The sequence below is a fragment of the Schistocerca gregaria genome, chromosome 6 (genome assembly GCF_023897955.1).
Source record: "Schistocerca gregaria isolate iqSchGreg1 chromosome 6, iqSchGreg1.2, whole genome shotgun sequence".
In the NCBI taxonomy this organism is placed as follows: domain Eukaryota; kingdom Metazoa; phylum Arthropoda; class Insecta; order Orthoptera; family Acrididae; genus Schistocerca; species Schistocerca gregaria.
Window position 1 is genome coordinate 128,647,251 of NC_064925.1, and position 23,568 is coordinate 128,670,818.

The 23,568-nt window shown below is 44.2% G+C and overlaps 1 protein-coding gene across 1 annotated transcript; it reads right to left on the reverse strand.

Annotated features, from left to right (window-relative positions):
- Positions 1–902: 902 nt before the first annotated feature.
- On the reverse strand, positions 903–19,135 carry LOC126278090 (facilitated trehalose transporter Tret1-like). The gene is made up of 2 exons (XM_049977933.1): positions 19,003–19,135; positions 903–3,965 (listed from the first exon to the last, which is right to left on the reverse strand). The coding sequence occupies exons 1-2, from the start codon at positions 19,058–19,060 to the stop codon at positions 2,551–2,553; spliced, it is 1,473 nt and encodes a 490-aa protein (XP_049833890.1). The 5' UTR covers positions 19,061–19,135; the 3' UTR covers positions 903–2,550.
- Between the last annotated feature and the right edge of the window lie 4,433 nt (positions 19,136–23,568).

Consider the following 23,568-nt stretch of genomic DNA (forward strand, 5'->3'; position numbering starts at 1 on the left):
AATAATTGAGAATGAAGGTTTCAGGTTATACTTTGAGATGAAAAGGTTAGCACAGGAGAGGAATTCATGACGGGCCGCAACAAATCAGTCGGAAGAATGACGACTCCAAAAGTTCCCTCTTGAAAAGTGTGTGACAATATAGTTCATAGCACCCAGAGCTATTGAACAAATTCTGCCTCTGGATGTTCTTTCTATGCGTGCCTATAAAACATTTTATCACAGTTTCTTTATCTATGTCTTAAAGGTTATCCAGTTTCATGATGATCTCCACGACAGACTATTTCGTATTCCGTTGCATGCCATCACATTCCATCATTTCTCATCACCCCGTTACACCAATATGGTCCTACATGCAGTTCTTAAAGAATGGACACCTAGCTGAACTTCGTGAACGGTTTGTGGCCCCAATGAGTTTGTTTTCCATCTGGATGGTGTGGACTTTGTGATCACTGTGACTCGCTACTTTTCATCTGGTATTTATGGTGCAAGTTAATGGTTTGTTTTGAATATCTCCTGAATGTCAACGTTATCCAATTTTTTGAAGTGCAATACATACACCCCACGGAAGGTTGATCTCTGCACCTCCAGAGCACTCAATTTCTGTCGCCCTCCTGATGCCCATGGTCAGTCTTTAGAAGCTAATATTTTTCCTGTCATAACTGTTAGCAGAACTCTTTCAAATGAGCCTTGCTAAGGACTGACCTTGCGACCTCGCACTAAAGGGGTTCCTTGTTAGAGTGCAATGTATTCAGCAATCTGCTGTTTTCTTCACAAAGCTGTATAAATGGAGCCACTCAACATGCAGGACGTACCACTCATCCAACAATAGTGTCACTATGTTTGTAAGCTACAGTTTCAGTTTTATAAGTATCTGACGTTAAATGAGAACCAGACATTCCATATACTTTATTAAAGGTTCGAAAAATTTATTTGATGAAACAGTCATTATGAACACAGTACAGACACGTATCACATTGTCCACACAATACAACAACAAAACTGCAAAAATTTTCAGGTTTACACTCGCATTCGGCGGAAGAGAGATCACAGGAATAATTTACTTTATCCAGTTGTCATGTACATAAGAAATTCTTTACAGCTACCGCTAAAGTAGTAAGGCTGTTATTTTGTTGCTGGAATTTCACATGCCCAATCACGCATTGACGAACATTGGAAGTATACCCAGGCTTCGCGAAAGCCAGTTTAGTCCAGTGTCATAAGATGTGAAACTAGAGCCACACTGATTGTGCAGTACAGTGTGATTTATGGTTGACTTGAAAACGATGGGCAGTCTTTACGCCAGCAGGTACAGGGTGATCAAAAAGTCAGTATAAATTTGAAAACTTAATAAACCACGAAATAATGTAGATAGAGACGTAAAAATTGACACACATGCTTGGAATGACATGGGGTTCTATTAGAACAAAAAAATCACCTCATATTGCTAGACACGTGAAAGAGCTCTTGCGCGCGTCGTTTGGTGATGATCGTGTACTCAGCCGCCACTTTCGTCATGCTTGGCGTCCCAGGTCACCAGACCTCAGTCCGTGCGATTATTGGCTTGGGGGTTACCTGAAGTCGCAAGTGTATCGTGATCGACCGACATCTCTAGGGATCCTGAAAGGCAACATCCCACGCCAATGCCTCACCGTAACTCCGGACATGTCTTACAGTGCTATTCACAACATTATTCCTCGACTGCAGCTATTGTTGAGGAATGATGGTGGACATATGGAGCATTTCCTGTGAAGAACATCATCTTTGCTTTGTCTTACTTTGTTATGCTAACTATTGCTATTCTGATCGGATGAAGGGCCATCTGTCATCATTTTTTGAACTTTTGTATTATTTTGTTTCTGTTAAAACCCCATGTCATTCCAAGCATGTGTGTCAATTTGTACCTCTCTATCTACATTATTTCGTGGTTTATTAAGTTTTCAAATTTATACTGACTTTTTGATCACCTGGTATTTCGAAGTTTTCGGTTTCGGGTTTAGACACTTTCGATACGGTTCTTAAATCGTTATATAACTGTAAATTTAACTGTCGATAGAGGAAAAGCCCTAAACCCCATGTCATTCCAAGCATGTGTGTCAATTTGTATCTCTCTATCTACATTATTTCGTGGTTTTTTAAGTTTTCAAATTTATAGTGACTTTTTGATCACCTGGTATTTCGAAGTTTTCGGTTTCGGGTTTAGACACTTTCGATACGGTTCTTAAATCGTTATATAACTGTAAATTTAACTGTCGATAGAAGAAAAGCCCTAAAGCCACAGAGTTAAAATCTTCCTTTGTAATTCCTTATACTCTAAATAGCGCACAATACATACTTGACTTCGACTTTTGTAACAGAATCATTTCACACAGTATACGCACTTTAGTTCTGCCAGAAGTGAGTTCATTTGCCCTCTGCACAAATAAGAAAGGAAAGCTAACAAAAGTACAAAGGGATGATCTAGGAACCTGAATTCAGCCCTGCCCTTCAAGTTAAATCACTATCGGGCAAATCACTGGTTTCGCTCTAATACTTTGTAGATGTTGTACACTACTATGCAACTTGCTTATGACTCTCCTTCGTAGACACCTGATCGTACTTTTCTGCGTCTTCATTCCTCCTTCTCCGCTCTCTCCTTAGATCTCGAAGAATTTCACTAATGGGACGATTCTTTGTCTCCGGTAGGAAAAAGAATATGTACACGTTACTGAAGATACAACAAGTGCTGTAGAACCAGTAGCAACCGTAGAGCTGCAACCAGTCGACGAGTATGACATACGACTTCATGACGAAGGTGGCGACCACCATCTGACAACCGAGGCCGATGGAGACACCAACTGGTGCGGCCTCTGGAGCGAACAGCTCGTTGACGATCACGAAGAACAGTGGGCCGACGCCTATGGCGTTGAGAAAGAGCAGCAGCGACATGGCGGCCACAGGCAGCCACCAGACAGAAGCCACGTCCGATCCGCGGTCCTGGGCGAAGGAGTAGCCGCCCAGAGCGAGCAGGCAGGCGGCCATCCCGCCGTTGGTGGCCATCAGGAGTGGGCGACGCCCAGCCCGGTCCACCAGTGCGGAGGATACGAAGGTCGCCAGAAACTGCAGGGCGCCAACCACTACGGCTGACCAGGCCGCTGTGGAACTGTTGCCGGTTGCGGAGAACATCTGCACTAAGTAGTTCAGAGCTATCGTAACGCCAGCGAACTGCTGGTTGAGGATGATCATGATGACGGTAATGAAGCCGAGGCGGCACGTCCTGTCCTTGAAGAACTGAACCACCGAAAGCCCTCTCCCCCCGTTTTCCGACGCGCCACTGTCGAGATTCGACCGCAACTGTTCCAGCTCCTGACTGACGTTGTGGCCAGCAGCGCGGAACCATCTCAAGGACTTGACAGCGTCGCCATCTCTACCCTTGGACAGTAGATACTGTGGTGATTCGGGCAGGAAGAAGAACCCCAGTAGGTATACAATTGGCAAGATGACGGCCATAGCACAAACGATTTGGTACGAGGCTACGGCGCCCATGAGGTAAGCGATCAGGATACCACCATTGAAGAGGAGCCCAAAGAAAGTACCGACAGCGCCCCGTATGTGTTCCTGTGCCGCTTCGGTTATGTAGGTCGTGGTGACCACAGGTGTACAGCCGGCAGCAAATCCAGTCAAGACTCGTCCCACCAGCATGGTGGCCAGTGATGGCGCCAGCATGATGATCACTCCGGCCATGGCCGAAATGGTACCCACCAGGTAACCAGCGACCTTGTAGCCCCAGCGCTGGCTTATGAAGCTGCAAGCTGCAGGGCCCGCGATCCAAGCAATGAAGAGGACTGTCGCCACCCATGATGATTCGTCTTTAGTCAGCGGCCGATCCAACGGAGCGGTATCGTTGGCTGTCCCATTGTTCTCCAGGACAGGGATAGCCACAGCCGACCACCCGACGACGTAACCAGTGTTCAGTGATATGAGGTTAGCTGTAAGGAAAGAGTAGAGACTTTTAACTCACATGTGGTAGGCGAAGCGGAGACAGTAACTCTTAAACTGTACTTCAAGATGTAAACTAATCTACAGGGTGGCCAAACTAAGAATCTAAAACTAATCTTGAGGTTGGCTGAAACAAAACTTGTATCCTTCACTAAGCAACCTAAACGATATAGAGAGCATTAGAAAATTATAAAAATCGAGTCTGTATACTGAAAAAAAGTAGCTCAAGTCAAACGTAACATACAGAAAAGTCACACAGAAATGTAACTTCGTTTGGCTGTCCATCTGGAATTTAACAGGTCGGTTTGTCAGTAGGTCATCCTTACAAATTACCTGCGGTGCATGAGTTAAGGCTTCCCTATCAACCTGGGTGTGTTCAGTTCTGCACAATTTCTGAGTGAAGTGGTAATGGGACGTCTCAATACGTTTCTTTTCTATTTTCTGTACCCATTCGTGAATGATGATATTACCGTCTTATGCGTAGTTTACCTGCCGTCCTGTAGATTCCAGTCTGGGTACTTGTTTTTCCTTTAAGGGATAAAACTGCATAAGTACACGTGTTCACCTCACGCTCTGAATTGGAGGCTTTAATTGGTCCTTTATAATGCTGTACATCATACAACTGAGTTAGGAATTTAATAGCCATCTCTGGTGACTGTTCTTTTAATAAAGCACGGTATGTGAATAGAAAAGTCATGAAACAGTGGTTAAAGGTTCAGTAGCAGCACACACCTGATGACGAATTACACAAAAATGAAGTACACTGACAATCTGATGTACAAGAATACTGACTGAAAATAACTTTGGATTTAACTGAATAAAAACTCCAGTCTGCTTCTTTCTCTGAAAGGAAAAAAATGAACTCAAAGCTCTGACTGGATCTCCAAGACACAGTGCCATACTTCTGTGAAATTATTGCTCCTGCATCTCATACAATCTGGAAACGTGTTACTAGTGATTCATGTTTAAATGATGTTGAATGGTTCCTTATAAAACTTCTTACAATTACAAAAAAAAATCTGAAAAGAAAGACGTTTTACGTGCGATGGAGCTTACAGAACTTTATAGCGCCTGATATTTGAATCCCAAAACTCTACACTGTTATGGGTCGGCTGCAAATAGTAGACAACATGCTGTAGAGATTTAAGCGTCTAAAGATTTAAGACCTTAAGCTGTCAGTGTTTTGGATATATCTCGGAGAAATATAGCCGTTAAAATACTTAACGTCATAATGACACAATTTACACAGAAAACTTGAATTGCGATACTGTGTTTGGTGTCACCGGTATCTCAGTGTAGTGGCCCATAGAATAATATGTATCACCGAAGCTATTCTGTGTGTTTCCATACAACAGATTATGTGATAAAAGGTATTTAATGGAATCAGAACACGGTGCTGCAAAGACAGTGAAGTCTCCTATAAAACACCAAACCTGTAACATGACAGGGTCAGATATTCAGCTGGATTGGCTATTGAAACTCGCGGCGTTCTAAGCTACGTTCAAGAAGTACAGAGCTGATAGATAACATTGGAAACTGAGCGATTATGATCGTAGATCATGAAGACACATTTGGGAAAGACACATCTCCAAATCGTAGTACCAGATATCAGGAAGACTTGCAGATGGCGTGAAGACTGGCAGTTGCCCGTTGTTAAACATATATAACATTGCACATAAAAAAGGTAGATGAGGCGACTCGCGATCGTCACCCATTACAGTCAACCGCTGAGGACCATTGATTCACGAGAGTGAATGCTGACAGATGGCGTGTTGACAAGTGTCGCGATAAGCAAGCGAAGCAGAAGCAATTGGGGAACCATTCTAACGACGGCACGGGCCGAAAGTTCGGAGAGCCACTGGCATAGGCGACTCTGAGAAAACGGAGGTTTATTTGCACCCGGCGCGTGTGAACGAGCAACTCGGCGAAGCTGTTCGCGTGCTATTGACGTGACCATCAACGGAAATGGTTAAGGATACTGAAATGACGAGAAGGCGGGGCAAGATGGTGGTGGTGGTGGTTAGTGTTTAACGTCCCGTCGACAACGAGGTCATTAGAGACGGAGCGCCAGCTCGGGTTAGGGAAGGATTGGGAAGGAAATCGGCCGTGCCCTTTCAAAGGAACCATCCCGGCATTTGCCTGAAACGATTTAGGGAAATCACGGAAAACCTAAATCAGGATGGCCGGAGACGGGATTGAACCGTCGTCCTCCCGAATGCGAGTCCAGTGTGCTAACGCGGGGCAAGATATTGGATGTCCACGCACCCTAATGGAGGTCGGAGGCTCGACCGCTCTGTAAAGCAGAATAGGAAGAGGAATTCGCCATATTTGACGAAGTACAACGCTGGGGTAGGCACACGTGTGTCGAAGCACACTACGCAGGGAAGACTGATGTGGGTCTGAGAGGTTCCATGCCCTCTTTTGCATGTCTCCTCTCATTTTCATCTATTTCATTAATGTTCTATGTCATTTCACAGTAGTAACAGACCGAACAAGGTTATTGTAATGAAAGTATTTGTACTTGATTTCCATGCATGTTGGTTTAGTCCCATGGGTAGCCTGTGCGAGGCAAGCATCGGAGGATGCGGCACACGGCATTTCCGGTTGGGGGCTGCACTTCCCTGATTTCTGAGGGGTTCGTTCCTGGAGGAACGACTGACGTCGGTCGAGTTTCGCCTATTGTATGCAGGCCGAAACGACTCCCAGACGTCTGAATGTCGCCGCAGTTCATGTATTTACCATTCTGGCGCACCTGGAACGAAGATTCCTGGCACCGACTGACTGCACTGTCCACATGATTCTAAGGATACTTGTGGACTGTGCCCTGCTGGGTGCGACGGATGGTCAGTGGTCTAGGCAGGTTGTTTTTGTAGCCGGCCAAACGGCACGTTCAGTGCCCTCAGCTGAATAGCAGAGGCACGATTGGTCAACTTAAACTGAGGCTAGTTGGCGCCATAAAACCCTGCTCGAAATTGGAGGGAACGGTCGCTTTTGGCGAGAATGATATCCAGAGACTGTGTGGGGGAATTTTGGATCAGCACTGAATGCTGATTCGCGGTTTTCGAGGAGAGTAGGGAGTTGAGCAATACTGGCTTCGCTGCTTGTATCGCATCACAGAAGGGGATTGTGGATCTGATCTTCCTCAGAGTCGGAAGGTCTAGCGAATTGGTCGCTAGTTTTCGGAAGAACTTGGAATTCTCTGGCAGCCTTCGGGGCCAGGTGTTGACACATAGTTGCTCCACAGCAGAAGTCGGCGCCTACATCATCAGGACGCTGCCTACCGACGACGTGCTGCAGATTTCAGTGCTGGTAGAGTTTTTTGCGGCTCCGGCATTGTAGGACCTTATCAATTTTATACTGAACCCCTCAGCAGCACGCGCGTTCGCTTTGTTACATGTCCACCTTGCTTGTTTCTCCATGTGATCCCGCTTGAGCTCTCACTACTAATAGCGATAATGATATATATTGTCGGGAGATTAATATTTGATTCATTAGGGCTTCCAGTCACTATCTTCAATCGTATGCATCACAGAGAGTAGGAGCTCCTTGTTCTCGAGCCAACTCTTATTCTCGTAATATTTCAGTATACCCTGCCCGTTGACCCACTGTTTATGTCGATAATCATGTACATTTATGTTGTGATGTATAATAAATCTCATTGTAATATTTAATCTGCATAACATTTCTTAGATATATGCAGAATACCATTTAATGTTGTTTATTATGATAAAGTTCTCTTTTTTCTGAGTCGATTACGATTTTCATTAAATTATTGTGCGTGTGCACTCCTTATTTGACCAACTAGCAGGGTCCACCATCATTTTCTTCCGTTACTGTTGCGCACATAATCAGTTATGTGGTATGTAAGGAGGGGGTCGACTGCACGTCCAGTTCTCATGCAAAGTTCGTCTGAATTAAAGAGGTACAAACTCTTCTCCACCCTGGCACCTCGCAGGTCTCCTCAACAGATGAAACACGGTTCGTGTCACGAAAGGTCGATTGTGTTATCCAGATACGACGTCACCCAGGTGTATGACACCGTGAAACAAGCACCTCGCCAGGGACGGAGGCCGGCGGGGCCAGTATTTGCTAAGGAGGTCTTTCGCCTGAGCTGGGACCTCTGGTAGTGGTCCAAGTTATCATGACAACTGTGGCCAACGCAAACACTATTTAGGATCGTTTACATCTCTTCACGCTTGATGCCTTCCGCGACATACGTATTTTCGGAAAAATCAGATACTGACAGGCGTTCAATAAGTCATGCAACACATTTTCTCACGGCTAGTTCCGACTGAAAAATGCTTCAACCCCTATAGTTTCATGAAGCTCCGATAGGTGGTGGCGCAATAGCCTTCGAAATGTCGTCTGTAACTGAGGTGCGTTCCGAGCAGAAAGCTGTCATTCCGTTTCTTTTGACGGAAAAGCGCAGCATCACAGAAATTAATGGGTGCTTCCAGAATATCTACGGGGGCCTAGCAGTGAACAAAAGCACGGTGAGTCGTTGGGCGAGGCGTCTGTAACCATCGCGTGTCAGATGGCTGCACACAGCTGTGACTCCTGTGTAGTGTGGACACTCTCTTTCGAGGTGATCGGCGGATCACAGGCATACGCCTCGCTGTTCTCTGTTCACTACTGACAGTGATGACATATTCGTCCGCCAGCTGGTTTATTCAGACATTCTCGCAGCCTAGCATAAGACCATAAAGAGTCACGAACGAAAATGTGTGCGGAAGTGCTGCCGCCTTCGAAGCTGACCGTGACAGTTTTATGTCAAACATTTTTTACAGGCGATGAAACATGGGTTCATAACTTCGAACCGGAAACAAAACACAGCCTCCTCTCAAAGAAAAAGTTTAGAGCCCATCCGTCAGCCGCTGAATTAATGGCGACAGTTTTCTGAGACTCTGAGGGGGTTGTTGTTGTGGTCTTTAGTCCTGAGACTGATGCAGCTCTCCATCCTGCTCTTCCGGTGCAAGCTGCTTCATCTCAATGTACCTACTGCAACCTACATCCTTCTGAATCTGCTTAGTGTATTCATCTCTTGGTCTTGCTCTACGATTTTTACCCTCCAAGGTGCCCTCCAGTACTAAATTAATGATCCCTTGATGTCTCAGAACATGTCCTACCAACCGATCCCTTCGTCTAGTCAAGTTGTGCCAGAAACTCTTCTTCTCCCCCATTCTATTAAATACTTCCTTATTAGTTATGTGATCTACCCATCTAATCTTCACCATTCTTCTGTAGCACCACATTTCGAAAGCATCTATTCTCTTCTTGTCCAAACTATTTATCGTCCATGTTTCACTTCCATACGTGGCTACACTCCATACAAATATTTTCAGAAACGACTTCCTGACACTTAAATCAATACCCGACGTTAACAAAATTCTCTTATTCAGAAACGCTTTCTTTGCCATTGCCAGTCTACATTTTATATCCTCTCTACTTCGACCATCATTAGTTATTTTGCTCCACAAATAGCAAAACTCCTTTACAACTTTAAGTGTCTCATTTCCTAATCTAATTCCCTCAACATCACCCGACTTAATTCGACTACATTCCATTATCCTCGTTTTGCTTTTGTTGATGTTCATCTTATATCCTCCTTTCAAGACACTGTCCAGTCCGTTCAACTGCTCTTCCAATTCCGTTGCTGTCTCTGACAGAACTACAATGTCATCGGCGAACCTCAAACTTTTTATTTCTTGGCTGTTGATATACTTTGCGGGATATGAGGTCGTGATCCAACAACTTTTTCTGCTCCTTACGTTTCGTCCAGGACTGCGCTGGACATCCTCAGAGGCGCTGCTCCGCTGAGTCTTGCCGACTGACTGGTCGGGTGTCTGAGAGCGACTTGTACACTCCTGGAAATGGAAAAAAGAACACATTTACACCGGTGTGTCAGACCCACCATACTTGCTCCGGACACTGCGAGAGGGCTGTACAAGCAATGATCAGACGCACGGCACAGCGGACACACCAGGAACCGCGGTGTTGGCCGTCGAATGGCGCTAGCTGCGCAGCATTTGTGCACCGCCACCGTCAGTGTCAGCCAGTTTGCCGTGGCATACGGAACTCCATCGCAGTCTTTAACACTGGTAGCATGCCGCGACAGCGTGGACGTGAACCGTATGTGCAGTTGACGGACTTTGAGCGAGGGCGTATAGTGGGCATGCGGGAAGCCGGTTGGACGTACCGCCGAATTGCTCAACACGTGGGGCGTGAGGTCTCCACGGTACATCGATGTTGTCGCCAGTGGTCGGCTGAAGGTGCACGTACCCGTCGACCCGGGACCGGACCGCAGCGACGCACGGATGCACGCCAAGACAGTAGGATCCTACGCAGTGCCGTAGGGGACCGCACCGCCACTTCCCAGCAAATTAGGGACACTGTTGCTCCTGGGGTATCGGTGAGGACCATTCGCAACCGTCTCCATGAAGCTGGGCTACGGTCCCGCACACCGTTAGGCCGTCTTCCGCTCACGCCCCAACATCGTGCAGCCCGCCTCCAGTGGTGTCGCGACAGGCGTGAATGGAGGGACGAATGGGGACGTGTCGTCTTCAGCGATGAGAGTCGCTTCTGCCTTGGTGCCAATGATGGTCGTATGAGTGTTTGGCGCCGTGCAGGTGAGCGCCACAATCAGGACTGCATACGACCGAGGCACGCAGGGCCAACACCCGGCATCATGGTGTGGGGAGCGATCTCCTACACTGGCCGTACACCTCTGGTGATCGTCGAGGGGACACTGAATAGTGCACGGTACAATCAAACCGTCATCGAACCCATCGTTCTACCATTCCTAGACCGGCAAGGGAACTTGCTGTTCCAACAGGACAATGGACGTCCGCATGTATCCCGTGCCACGCAACGTGCTCTAGAAGGTGTAAGTCAACTACCCTGGCCAGCAAGATCTCCGGATCTGTCCCCCATTGAGCATGTTTTGGACTGGATGAAGCGTCGTCTCATGCGGTCTGCACGTCCAGCACGAACGCTGGTCCAACTGAGGCGCCAGGTGGAAATGGCATGGCAAGCCGTTCCACAGGACTACATCCAGCATCTCTACGATCGTCTCCATGGGAGAATAGCAGCCTGCAGTGCTGCGAAAGGTGGATATACACTGTACTAGTGCCGACATTGTGCATGCTCTGTTGCCTGTGGCTATGTGCCTGTGGTTCTGTCAGTGTGATCATGTGATGTATCTGACCCCAGGAATGTGTCAATAAAGTTTCCCCTTCCTGGGACAATGAATTAACGGTGTTCTTATTTCAATTTCCAGGAGTGTGTATTGTGAGAAAGGGGGGCGTGGTACAGGTGACACGTGACGAGCAGTGATAATCCATAGCAAAGATAAGGTTGACTATCGATTACCACCTAGTCAAGATAAAAATTATTAGCAATTTTGTAGAGCCACTGTCCATATCTCGCTGAGTTTCATAGCCTCCTCTTTCCTATTAAAATTATCATGATGTTTATAAATTTCAATAGCTTCTCTGTATAGGCGTGGATAGTAATTTAACGTTGTAGATAAATCTTCGGTATCCGAAAACTTCACTTGGTGCTTTGCTGGTTGAAGAGCATGTTCCGCTACAGCTGATTTTTCTATTTTTCCAAGTCGACAAAGAGTTTTATGCTCTTTCAGTCGTGTATTTACGCTTCTTTTGGTAGTACCAATATAAACTTTCCCACAGGTACATGGAATTTTATACACACCACATGTCGACAGAGGAGGGCGTTTATCCTTCACAGATCGTAGTACTTGACTTATTTTCTTTGTTGGTTTAAAGACCGGTGTTATGTCATGTTTTCGTAAAATCTTACCGATCCGATCTGTTACTTTTTTATTTCTTCTCCATGGATTTTAATACCTACTCCGAATTTTTCTTTTGTTTCCTCTACTGCTTGCTCAATATACAGATTGAATAACATTGAGGAGAGGCTACAACCTTGTCTGACTCCCTTCCCAAGAACCGCCTCCCTTTCATGTCCTTCGACTCTTATAAATGCCACCTGGTTTCTGAACAAATTGTAAATAGCCCTTCGTTCCCTATATTTTAGCCCTGCCACCTTCAGAATTTGAAAGAGAGTATTCCAGTCAACACTGTCAAAAGCTTTCTACAAGTCTACAAATGCTAGAAACGTAGGTTTGCCTTTCCTTAATCTAGCTTCTAAGATAAGTCGTAGGGTCAGTATTGCCTCACGTGTTCCAGTATTTCTACGGAATTCAAACTCATCTTCCCCAAGGTCGGCTTCTACCAGTTTTTCCATTCGTCTGTAAAGAATTCGCGTCAGTATTTAGCAGCCGTGACTTATTAAACTGATAGTTAGGTAATTTTCACATCTGTCAACACCTGCTTTCTTTGGGATTGGAATTATTACATTCTTCTTGAAGTCTGAGGGTATTTCGCCTGTCTGATACCTCTTGCTCACCAGATGGTAGAGTTTTGTCAGAACTGGCTCCCCCAAGGCCATCAGTAGTTATATTCCCACGCCCGGATTCCCGGGTTCGATTCCATGCGGTGTCAGGGATTTTCTCTGCCTCGTGATGGCTGGGTGTTGTGTGATGTCCTTAGGTTAGTTAGGTGTAAGTAGTTCTAAGTTCTAGGGCACTGATGACCATAGATGTTAAGTCCCATAGTGCTCAGAGCCATTCGAACCATTTGAATCAGTAGTTATAACGGAATGTTGTCTACTCCCGGGCCTTGTTTCGACCTACGTCTTTCAGTGCTCTGTCAAATTCTTCACGCAGAATCATGTCTTCCATTTCATCTTCATCTACGTCCGCTTCCATTTCCATAATATTGCCCTCAAATACATCGCTCTTGTATAGACCCTTTATATACTCCTACCACCTTTTTGCTTTCCCTTCTTTGCTTAGAACTGGGTATACATCTTACCTCCTGATATACACCACAAGTGGTTCTCTTTTCTTGGAAGTTCTCTTTAATTTTTCTGTAGGCAGTATCTAACTTACCCCTCGTGAGATAAGCCTCTACATTCTTACATTTATCCTCTAGCCATCCCTGCTTAGCCATTTTGCACCTCCTGTCGACCTCATCTTTGAGACGTTTGCAATCCTTTTTACCTGCTTCATTTACTGCATTTTTATATTTTCTCCTTTCATCAATTAAATCCAATATTTCTTCTGTTACCCAAGGATTTCTACTACCTCTCGTCTTTTTACCTACTTGGTCCTCTGCTGCCTTCACTACTTCATCCCTCAAAGCTACCCATTCTTCTTCTACTGTATTTCTTTCCCCCTTTCTTGTCAATCGTTCCCTTATGCTCTTCCTGAAACTCTGTACAATCCCTGGTTTAGTCAGATTATCCAGGTCCCATCTCCTTAAATTCCCACCTTTTTGCAGTTTCTTCAGTTTTAATCTACAATTCATAACCAATAGATGGTGGTCAGAGTCCACATCTGCCCTGGAAATGTCTTACAATTTAAAACCTGGTTTCTAAATCACTGTCTTACCATTATATAATCTGTCTAAAACCTTCCAGTGTCTTCAGGATTCCTCCATGTATACAAACGTCTTGCATGATTCTTGAACCAAGTGTTAGCAATGATTAAGTTATGCTCTGTGCAAAATGCTACCAGGCGGCTTCCTCTTTCATTTCTTACCCCCATTCGATATTCACCTACTACATTTCCTTGTCTTCCGTTTGTTACTATCGAATTCCAGTAACACATGACTATTAAATTTTCGTCTCCCTACACTATCTGAATAATTTCTTTTATCTCATCATACATTTCTGCTGAGCTAGTTGGCATATACACATGTACTACTGTAGTTGGCGTGGGCTTCGTGTCTATCTTGGCCACAATAATGCGTTCACTATGCTGTTTGAAGTAGTTTACCCGCACTCCTATTTTTTCATTCATTATTAAACCTACTCCTGCATTACCTCTATTGGATTTTGTATTTATAACACTGTATTCACCTGACCAGAAGTCTTGTTCCTCCTGCCACCGAACTTCTCTAATTCCCACTATATTTAACTTTAACCTATCCATTTCCCTTTTAAAATTTTGTAACCTATCTGCCCGATTAAGGGATCTGACATTCCACGCTCCGATCCGTAAAACGCACGTTTTCTTTCACCTGATTACAACGTCCTCTTGAGTATTCCCCGCCCGGAGATCCGAATGGGGGACTATTTTACCTCCGGAATATTTTACCCAAGAGAACGCCATCATCATTTAACCATACAGTAAAGCTGCATGCCCTCAAATTGCGTTTGTCTGGCCTATCAACAGATACCCCCCCCCCCCGCCCCTTTGTGGTTGCACCTACGGTGCGGCTATCTGTATCGCTGAGGCACGCAAGCCTGCCCACCAACGGCATGGTCCATGGCTCATGGGGGGAAGCTGAAGAGGTTATTCTGTTTGATGTCCTCCTTCATGCTGCAGTGATCAACTCGGAGGTGTAAAATGCTGCCATCAAGAAATTGAAGAAACTGCTTCAGCGTGTTCGTCACCACAAAAGTACAAACAAACTTCTTCTTCTCCATGAAAACGCAAGGCTTCACACAAGTTTGCGCAACCGGTAGGAGCTCACAAAACTTCACTGGACCGTTTTCCTTCATCCACCGTACAGCGTGGATCTCGCAGCTTCCGACTTCCATCTCTCAGGTCCATTGAAAGATGCAATCCGTTGGTAGCTGTTCGTGGACGGTGGGGAGGTTATTGATAACAGCAAGACGTCAGCGTTAACGTCGACGTAGTACGACGCGGGCAAACAGGCCCGCCCTGTAAGGTGGTGTGAGGCCATCGTATTGAACGGAGGCTATGTTGAAAAACAGATATTTGCACTCAAAATAATGGGGAATCATGCGACGAATTGGAATCCTGAATAAGACCAATCAGCTTTCAGAAAAACAATGTGTTGCATTACTTATTTAGCGTCCCTGTTACATCTAGGTTGCTTGATAAACAAAAGCCAAAACATATTCAGCCAACGGAAAAGATAATCCAACGACATTCTTCGTTTACTGTGGAGGAGCCTAAAAGAACATATTAGACTATGTAAATCTTGCTACCTAAAGCTATCTTGCGTGCAGCGAACAAGTGCATTTGATCTTTGTTGATCCATTATGGACTGTGAGACAACGGCTGGCATGTATTTCTTGATGCAATAATTTACCAACAGCGTATGTATTGTAGAAATTTATTTTATGAACTTCTTATGCGTACCAGTTTCGGCTTTACATCGATGCCATCTTCAGGCCCCACACGTCATAGTCGTAAAATCGCTGTACACGAAAGGAGCCATATAACTGGACCCGTGAATCAAATCGATATGCAACAGCTCTTGGTGGCCAGGCGATACAGACAGCTGTTGCATAGCGATTTGATTCACGGATCCAGTTATATGGCTCCTTTCGTGTCATAGTCGTAAAATCGCTGTACACGAAAGGAGCCATATAACTGGATCCGTGAATCAAATCGATATGCAACAGCTCTTGGTGGCCAGGCGATACAGACAGCTGTTGCATAGCGATTTGATTCGCGGATCCAGTTATATGGCTCCTTTCGTGTATAGCGACTTTACGACTGTGACGTGTGGGGCATCAATGTAATGCCGAAACTGGTAACACACAAGAAGTTAATAAAATAAATGTCTACAATACATACAGCTGTTGGTAAATTATTGCATCAAGAAAAGTGCATTTGAGGTACAACGTGCAATGTGATTATGGAACAGAAAATCTGTAGTCTGTCCGAGCGCTGTGCGAAGCTAAGCGTAATATCACGTTCAGAAAAGATAAATCGATAGCTTCCAAGAATGTCTGCCTATCGAAACTACAGGCAGAAAATGACAGATATCGGACATGTGATTCTAAATCGATCACACGACTGCGGTAGCGGGATTTATGACAAATTATTTGTGAGTTGCTATGATTTGTGAGTTGCTGCGAAAACCTATGCGATCTATGTTGGTAGTGATTTGGGATGTCTGATGTCGTAGACGGTTCTTCGGCCGATTGCCTGACGTGCAAGAATATAATTCCATGCTTATGTAATGTAGAGAATAGTTTGAATTTCTGTCGGAGATAACCGGCCTGAGTGGCCGAACGGTTCTATGCGCTACAGTCTGGAGCCGCGCGACCGCTGTGGTCGCAGGTTAGAATACTGCCTCGGACATGGATGTGTGTGATGTTATTAGGTTAGTTAGGTTTAAGTAGTTCTAGGTTCTATGGGACTGATGACCTCAGAAGTTAAGTCCCATAGTGCTCAGAGCCATTTGAACCATATTTGTTGGGGATATGGACTAATGCCGGATGACGAAAGGAGATAATGTGTAGACTGCAGTGGGGCGAAATCCATAAAAGTTAGTAAGAAGTGTTGTGATAGTGAAATCCTTTAGAATTTCATTGTAGAAGTTGTAGTAATAGGACGACCATCAGGGTAAATACATGGTTGGACTGTTCATAATTATCGATCCAGACCAGTATAATTGTTGCAGCTTGCTGGATTAGAGAGTACATCCTGCAAGCAATAGGGGCAGAAAGTACTTATCTACCCATATCGTGTGCAGCTATTTCGGGTTTTACAGAGAAGTTATGTAATAGTGACGAACGACAGTGCACCAATCGGTGGACCAAAGAGAGTAGTTGAAGTGGGCGAGTGGCATATAGTAAGAAGAAGAAACCAGAGAGGACGACCTTTAAAGAATTGAATCGAACATATTTTTGTATTCGCTGGCATGGAAGGACAGTCGGGTAAATACTTTTTGGTACGAGTGTGCTCCAGAGACAAGATAACTTTAGTAGGTTTGATAAAGCACTTTATACTGCCCTGTAGCATAGTGATTAGAGACGGCTTTCAATCCTACAAAACGTTAAAAGCAGAAGGATTCAACCACGAATTCGTGAACCATTGTGTAGAGTTCGTGACTTTCACTGATACCAGTGTCCACACGCAGATCATCGGGAGGCTGTGCAAATCAGTGAAATCTTCCACTAAAAGAGAAGGCTGTCCAGGAGAAATAGACCAGCTTTACTTGTTGCAGTGTCCGATTTTCCATACCTTACTGTTGCAAGGAAAAGTTGACGCATGTGACACTTTACTAGGGTGACCAACTCTCCCCTATTTCCCGGGATCTCCCGTATTTAGAGACATTTTTTCATAATCTCACGGCTCCCGTACTTTTAGGCTCAGTGGCCGTTTATCTCCCGTTTTTAACTTTATTTTTCTTATCACGTACCGGTATGTAAATATATTTTTCAATCATTTAAATTTTTGCACGCATTGTCAGCATTCGTTCGTAGACAGCAGAGACAAATAATTCTTTTGTGAATATTGGAAATGTTTTCATTCAAAAAGCAAAGTATCTGGAGAATTCCGACATTAGTATTATGGAATCTCATGAAGTTGTAAACTTACTGATTAGTAAAATTAGACAGAGAAAGGAAGATAAGTTTTTTGGTAGTGGTACTCATAAATTATTAGCCACTGCTCTTGATTTAAATTTGAAATCTAGTAGTGAGAACAACTTCATTGAATTCTATGATTGTTTAAATTCTTACTTAGGTAGTAAATTTGATAACAGCTTAAAGAGTTTAATCGCACTACGTCTAAAAAGGGAACATCACATTCAATGACATGCATGAAGTTGTAGAATATCTTAAGCTGGATTGTATTAATGAAGATGAATTCTATGAGGAGTTTTGTAGTTATAATGATGCAACTAAATGAGCTGTCTCTTCAGATGGTAATGTTATCCAGAATTGGATACAGGTTTTTACAACTTTGAAATCAAATAATGTTGATTTTGAAAACTTGGGTATGCTGATTTGTTTTGTTATGAGTATACCAGGATGTAATGCTCCCACTGAGAAAGTATTTTCTCTTATGAATAGTAAGTGGTCTGATGTAAGGAACAGAAGTAACACAAACTTAATCAAATCTGAACTACAAGTTACCATGAATTTTCCTTAATCGTGCAGTGAATTCTTTGAATTTGCTAGAAATGATGTAAAACTACTGACTGAGGCAAAATCTGTTGCAAAACATGTACAAGTAATTGTGATGTGTAAATAAATAGTCAACTTTTACAAATACTGCCGTGCTATTAATCCCCCGTATTTTTTGTGAAGGATATAAGAACCTCCCTTATTTTCGCATAGAAACGTTGGTTACCCTACACTTTACCCACATTTTTGCGTGACATAGACAGAGTTTACCAAAATTATGGCAGTAAGGGAACTCCTCCCGTACCATACACATTAAATGCACTTCTGCATGACGACAACGTCGATGACGAAAGAGGTAAGCCATTTACTTCGTAATTAAAGTATTTTAGTCACCTTTCTTCTTTTGTCGTTGTTGTAGTGACTACTATAAACACTGCTCATAACTCCCGCCACCACAATCGAAGTCATGTGGAGTATTTCGAATCGCGCGTTCGATATTTATCGTTTCGGCCCTCTGTGTCGATAGGCAAACACTCTTGGAAAAATCAGTATAGGCGTACCATAGCCTTATGACATGATATTATATCATCTCTCATCATGCTAAGATCTCATCTCATATTTAATATTAATCAGATACAGTACTAAAAGAAGCATACGAAATAATTCGGATCCATCCTAGTAAACTTAACACCAACTGACCATAAATTTAGCACTGGGTCTGGGTAGGAGAAACCGATCACCCAAAAACCCAAAATTAAAAACATGAATTCAGATAGAAGTAGTGCTTATGGCTGGGGGCTCGGAATGGGGGTGGGGCAAACCTCTTTCTCCTTCTGCTACGAATTTTCTTGCTTGTAGAAAGGCTGTGATATCTTCAATGCTTATTCTGCACATTTTCGCATGCCCGGGTGACGTCACCCACCACCCAGTACTGCATTGTGCCAGAGGTCCTGGCAGTCAGCTCCTGACTAGGAAAATATTTAATGTCTTCGAGAGGTCGAGTGTTGCCTAACATGACACGACTTGCGAAGGAAAATTGCTATACCTCTAAAAAAAGGTCAGTTAGGTCCTTTCGTGAAAGGTCGATACTGCGCCAGTGGCCAGACTCACCAATGAAGGCGCCCAGGAACTGCGTGGCAACGCCGGCGACCGCTTTTTCCGAAGCCATGGCTGCCCGACCGCTGCCTCCCTGCTCTTCGCGCGGTACTCCGAGACGCGCGAGTCGGCGCCTTCTGCTGAAGCGGCAGACTGCGCTCATAAATAATCTCGCCCTATCTGACAAGCCTAACGCTTCGGGACACCGGTGCCGTCGGGCTTAACACAGCAGTCGCACGCACGTGGCGTTTTGTACTTGCTACTGTTTGCACACGTGATTATTTTAGTCTACTGTAAACGTTACAGAATGGGAAGTCAATAATGACATCCTCTCGTTACGTAGAAGGCAGTCGTCCACTTATCGTACACTGTTTTTTTAGGGTTCGGCCCTCTGCTAAAGCAACCAAGCAGTCGGTATTGAGATGGAGACTCCTCAGTTAGGGTCGAGTTTCTCGTTTGGTCTATATTACTGATTTCACCGGTATTACAGAACTTACATCACACAATCAACACTGTGCAATAATGTACAACACACAATTATTAACCACGAGAAAAGACTAAATCTAATCATTGTAGTTGTTACCTGCCAACATTCAGTACAAAACAATAAATTCAAACTGCAAATTTTGTATCATTCGCTTATGAAATGCCTGGGCTAGCAGGACAGAGCGGATTAGGTTGTGAAAAGGGGCCAAAATAAGCTGTTATCAGTTGCACTCAACATACAAACTTTATTCATCAACACAAAATATGACAACAAGGATGAAAAACACTCAAAACTTTAAAAGACCTCCTTCAATTAACTTTAGATCGCCTGAAGGCCACACTCAAAAAATGGTTCAAATGCCTCTGAGCACTATGTGACTTAACTTCTGAGGTCATCAGTCGCCTAGAACTTAGAACTAATTAAACATAACTAACCTAAGGACATCACACACATCCATGCCCGAGGCAGGATTCGAACCTGCGACCGTAGCGGTCGCTCGGCTCCAGGCTGTAGCGCCTAGAAACGCACGGCCACTCCGGCCAGCGGCCACACTCAAAATCAAGACACAAGGCCTAAACAAGCAATTGAAATACAAGGTTCTTCTGGAGGTTTCACCCAAGAATATTTTCTAAATCTTCAATGTAAATAGGCTGAAGTCCTTAGCAATTTAATTTTAATGGAACTTGACTGGATGCCGCATGTTAAGCAATAAGAAGAGGTTCAATCAGAACGCAGAAGGCCGTATCTTAAAACATTTCATATAAAATACGGCTGAAGGCTCCTATAAAGAATAACAATCTCATGCCTTAAGGGCAAGACAAGAACATGAATTTAAAAGATATTAATACTCGGCTGAAGGCCATACATCAACCAAATAACTAAAACCCAAACAGGGAAGTTACTATGTAACGCACAAAGAACGGCGCTCAGAAGTTTCCAAGGGTCGGCCTGGGATTGTAGCACTAACGCCTGTTTAGGTGAGACAGGCAGCCTGTCCAGCGACTTCTTAATCGGAAGGCAACCCGACTGACACACAGCCGACCGACCAATCAACAAGATCATTTCCACTCCACGCAACCAGCAAAACGACCACAAGATTTTAGTACAACGACACACAGAATATTGGCGCCCACAACGACCAAAAAGACCTCAGCTGTCAACTACACGCCGGACTGGACAGTAACAAAACGACGAGGAAAATACACTGTCGCGTCAACGATCAGGGCAGGTATCTGGAACGTCAAAGGCCACAAGGCAGAAAATACCGCTGATTAACTTCAATAACAGGGAATAAATTAAGGTAAACTCCACAGCAAGATGGCTGGAATCGCCGGCCGGAGTGGCCGTGCGGTTATAGGCGCTACAGTCTGGAGCCGAGCGACCGCTACGGTCGCAGGTTCGAATCCTGCCTCGGTCATGGATGTGGTTAGTTAAGTTTCATTAGTTCTGAGTTCTAGGTGACTGATGACCTCAGAAGTTAAGTCGTTTAGTGCTCAGCCATATGAACCATTTGAACTATGGCTGGAATCTTGGCCGTCTTGAATAGACAGACGTTGTTGCTCGCGGGAATGTCCCAAAAGCGACGACCAGGATCAAACGAAGAAATGTAAACAGTTGAGGCTCAATAGTAGGTTAAGTGAGGACTCAACTTTCATGTCCAAGATCGGTGGGCGACGAACTTCGTAGCACTCGCAAGTAGCACCTCACACTTCAACCACGCGTGCACACTACCAGCGGCCCCAGCCAGAACACGCCCGATGAGACGACCAACCGAACGACCAACCAACGGTCGTCCCGCTCCATTCTCCCTCCATCAGACAATTCATGCGTGTCGCCAGCGGTCGGCGAGCACTGGCTGTGCGCGCTCCGTCCCTGACTTCACTGCTGCTGCGTCCCGACTGCACTGCTGGTCCGTCTCCAACTGACTGCCAGACACACGACGACCCGGATATACGATCGGTCGCTTCAGAGGTTGTAAGACAGCGCACTAATCGATATGAGCTGCTACTGCCACTCACGGCTAAGTAAGGCAGGAAGTTAGTGACGCCAGTAAATGGAATAAGAAAACGAGGCAGCAGTACCGTAATAGAGGATGACAAAAAGTAAATGACATGTGCACGACCCTAGCTTCTGTGATATAGTAATGGAACTTTCAGTGAGTTCCGTCGAAACTGGTCAAGGAAAACAGTTTCTGAGGTAGATCGTTTGGAACAAAATTAGTATGTTCGAAAAGAAGATGTGGCCTTTATGCCACTTTGCGGACCATGTTTTATCATATCTAAATGCTTACAGTGCTGTAGCTACGCGAGCCAATAGGAACGAGAGGTTACCCATCTCATAAATTACTGGCGGTCGTGCGACATGCAGAGAGAGTGTGGGAAAGCTATGAGGATACTCCGCCACGTCCTCGAGCTGCGATAGGTAGCGGAGAATCCCGCGTTAGATTTGGCGCCAAGACGAATAACTTCTAGAGTTAATACTTAATGTTTAAATAATTTAGAAGGTGTTTTGACAGTGCTGAAGATTTTATCCGCATTGGTGTACATTTAAGTACAATTTCAGTTATTCAAAACTGATCCGCAAAGATTAAAACTAGAATTAATCATTAAAGCACTCTGAGCGGGCAGTTGGGATAAATTCGTATTAGTCCAGTACTGAGTCTTAGACTTGCCTTCATGAAGACAACATGGGGTTATTTCGCTTAATTAAAAGCCAAGTAACGTTTGATCACGCCTAGAGAAAAGTTTGTACCAATGCATAAGTAGGTGGAAATACACTACACATGGTATGAACCTAAATAGGAAGGGGAAAGATAAGTTAGCTTCTGTTAGTAGATACTGTAAGGGGGCCACAGTCACACTAGGGATGATCCCTGGTTAATGGGACCAGGCAGACGGAACTACTTAAACCTAACTAACTTAAGGACATCACACACATCCATGCCCGAGGCAGGATTAGAACCTGCGACCGTAGCGGTCGAAAACAGACATGAACTGTAGTTATCGACTGAATACAGTACACAACTAACACTAGGGTTAAGAGAACAATGGACTAGGATCCTGGGCGGCAGAGGTTATCCAAGTACTCTGGCCCTAAAAATGTGGATAACGCAGTCTGAACTGATCTGACACTGAGCAGACTTTGATTGATAACTTACAGAAGTGGTGAATTTTTATTACGCATGTCTGTGCCACAGTACCTGGTTTACTTCACTTTGTAACCACATTCCTTCAGTCCATAGTCCCCAGCTAATGGCCAAAACAGGTATAACGGTTGTACTGGAGACCTGTCCCGACTAGGGGCTGCTCTGTCTGCCCTGTACAGCTGTGGGCCTGTCCAACAAGATCTATTGAGGGATGGGCTGATCGCCATTTGTTTTCAACTTCCGATATGCTGTTTCTACGAACTAATAATCATAAAAATACCTCATGATTTAGCGCCCTACCAGGCTCCATTAACGTCTGCTCAGGCCATTGACTTTATAGAGTAAGGTTGTAACAAAATCTTTAATAATTTTCCGTATATGAAAAGTAGGTGAGCGAGTAACATGTCCTCTCTCAAGGAGTAACATGTCCTCTCTCAAGGTTGCTCAACCCAGTATCTATAGAGCACTTCAAAGGAAGTTTAAGAACTGTTAATTGGGGATTTATATGCAATGAGCCAAACGCTAATGATGAATGCAACATATTTCTTCATAAATTTATATCCCTTTTTGAATACAGTTGCCAAAAAAAATGCTAAGTGTAACACCAAACAATTTGCAAAGAAACCTCGGATTACTACAGGTATTAAAGTGTCTTCAGGAAGAAAAATAAAACTGTATCAGACAGCAAGAATCAGTAAAGACGCAGAGGTAATTTAAACTATAAAAATTATTGTAATATACTGAGAAAGGTGTCAGAAAATCGAAAATATGTGTGTTAGCGATGAAGTTAGCAACTCAGGCAATAAAATCTAATCAGTATAAAATGTCGTTGGAGGGGAAAATGGAAGAGTCAGTTTTGAGAAATAAGGAAAATCATTAAATCTTTGAAAAGTAAATGTTTTGTTGGAGCAAATAACATTTCTAAACAAGATATTAAAACAATGTGGAG

Excerpts from the sequence above, each read along its gene's own strand:
- LOC126278090 (XM_049977933.1), bottom strand. The coding sequence starts at position 19,060 with ATGGCTTCGGAAAAAGCGGTCGCCGGCGTTGCCACGCAGTTCCTGGGC. Across the intron at positions 3,966-19,002 it reads GTTCCTGGGCGCCTTCATTG|CTAACCTCATATCACTGAAC; the intron begins GTGAGTCTGGCC and ends CTTTCCTTACAG.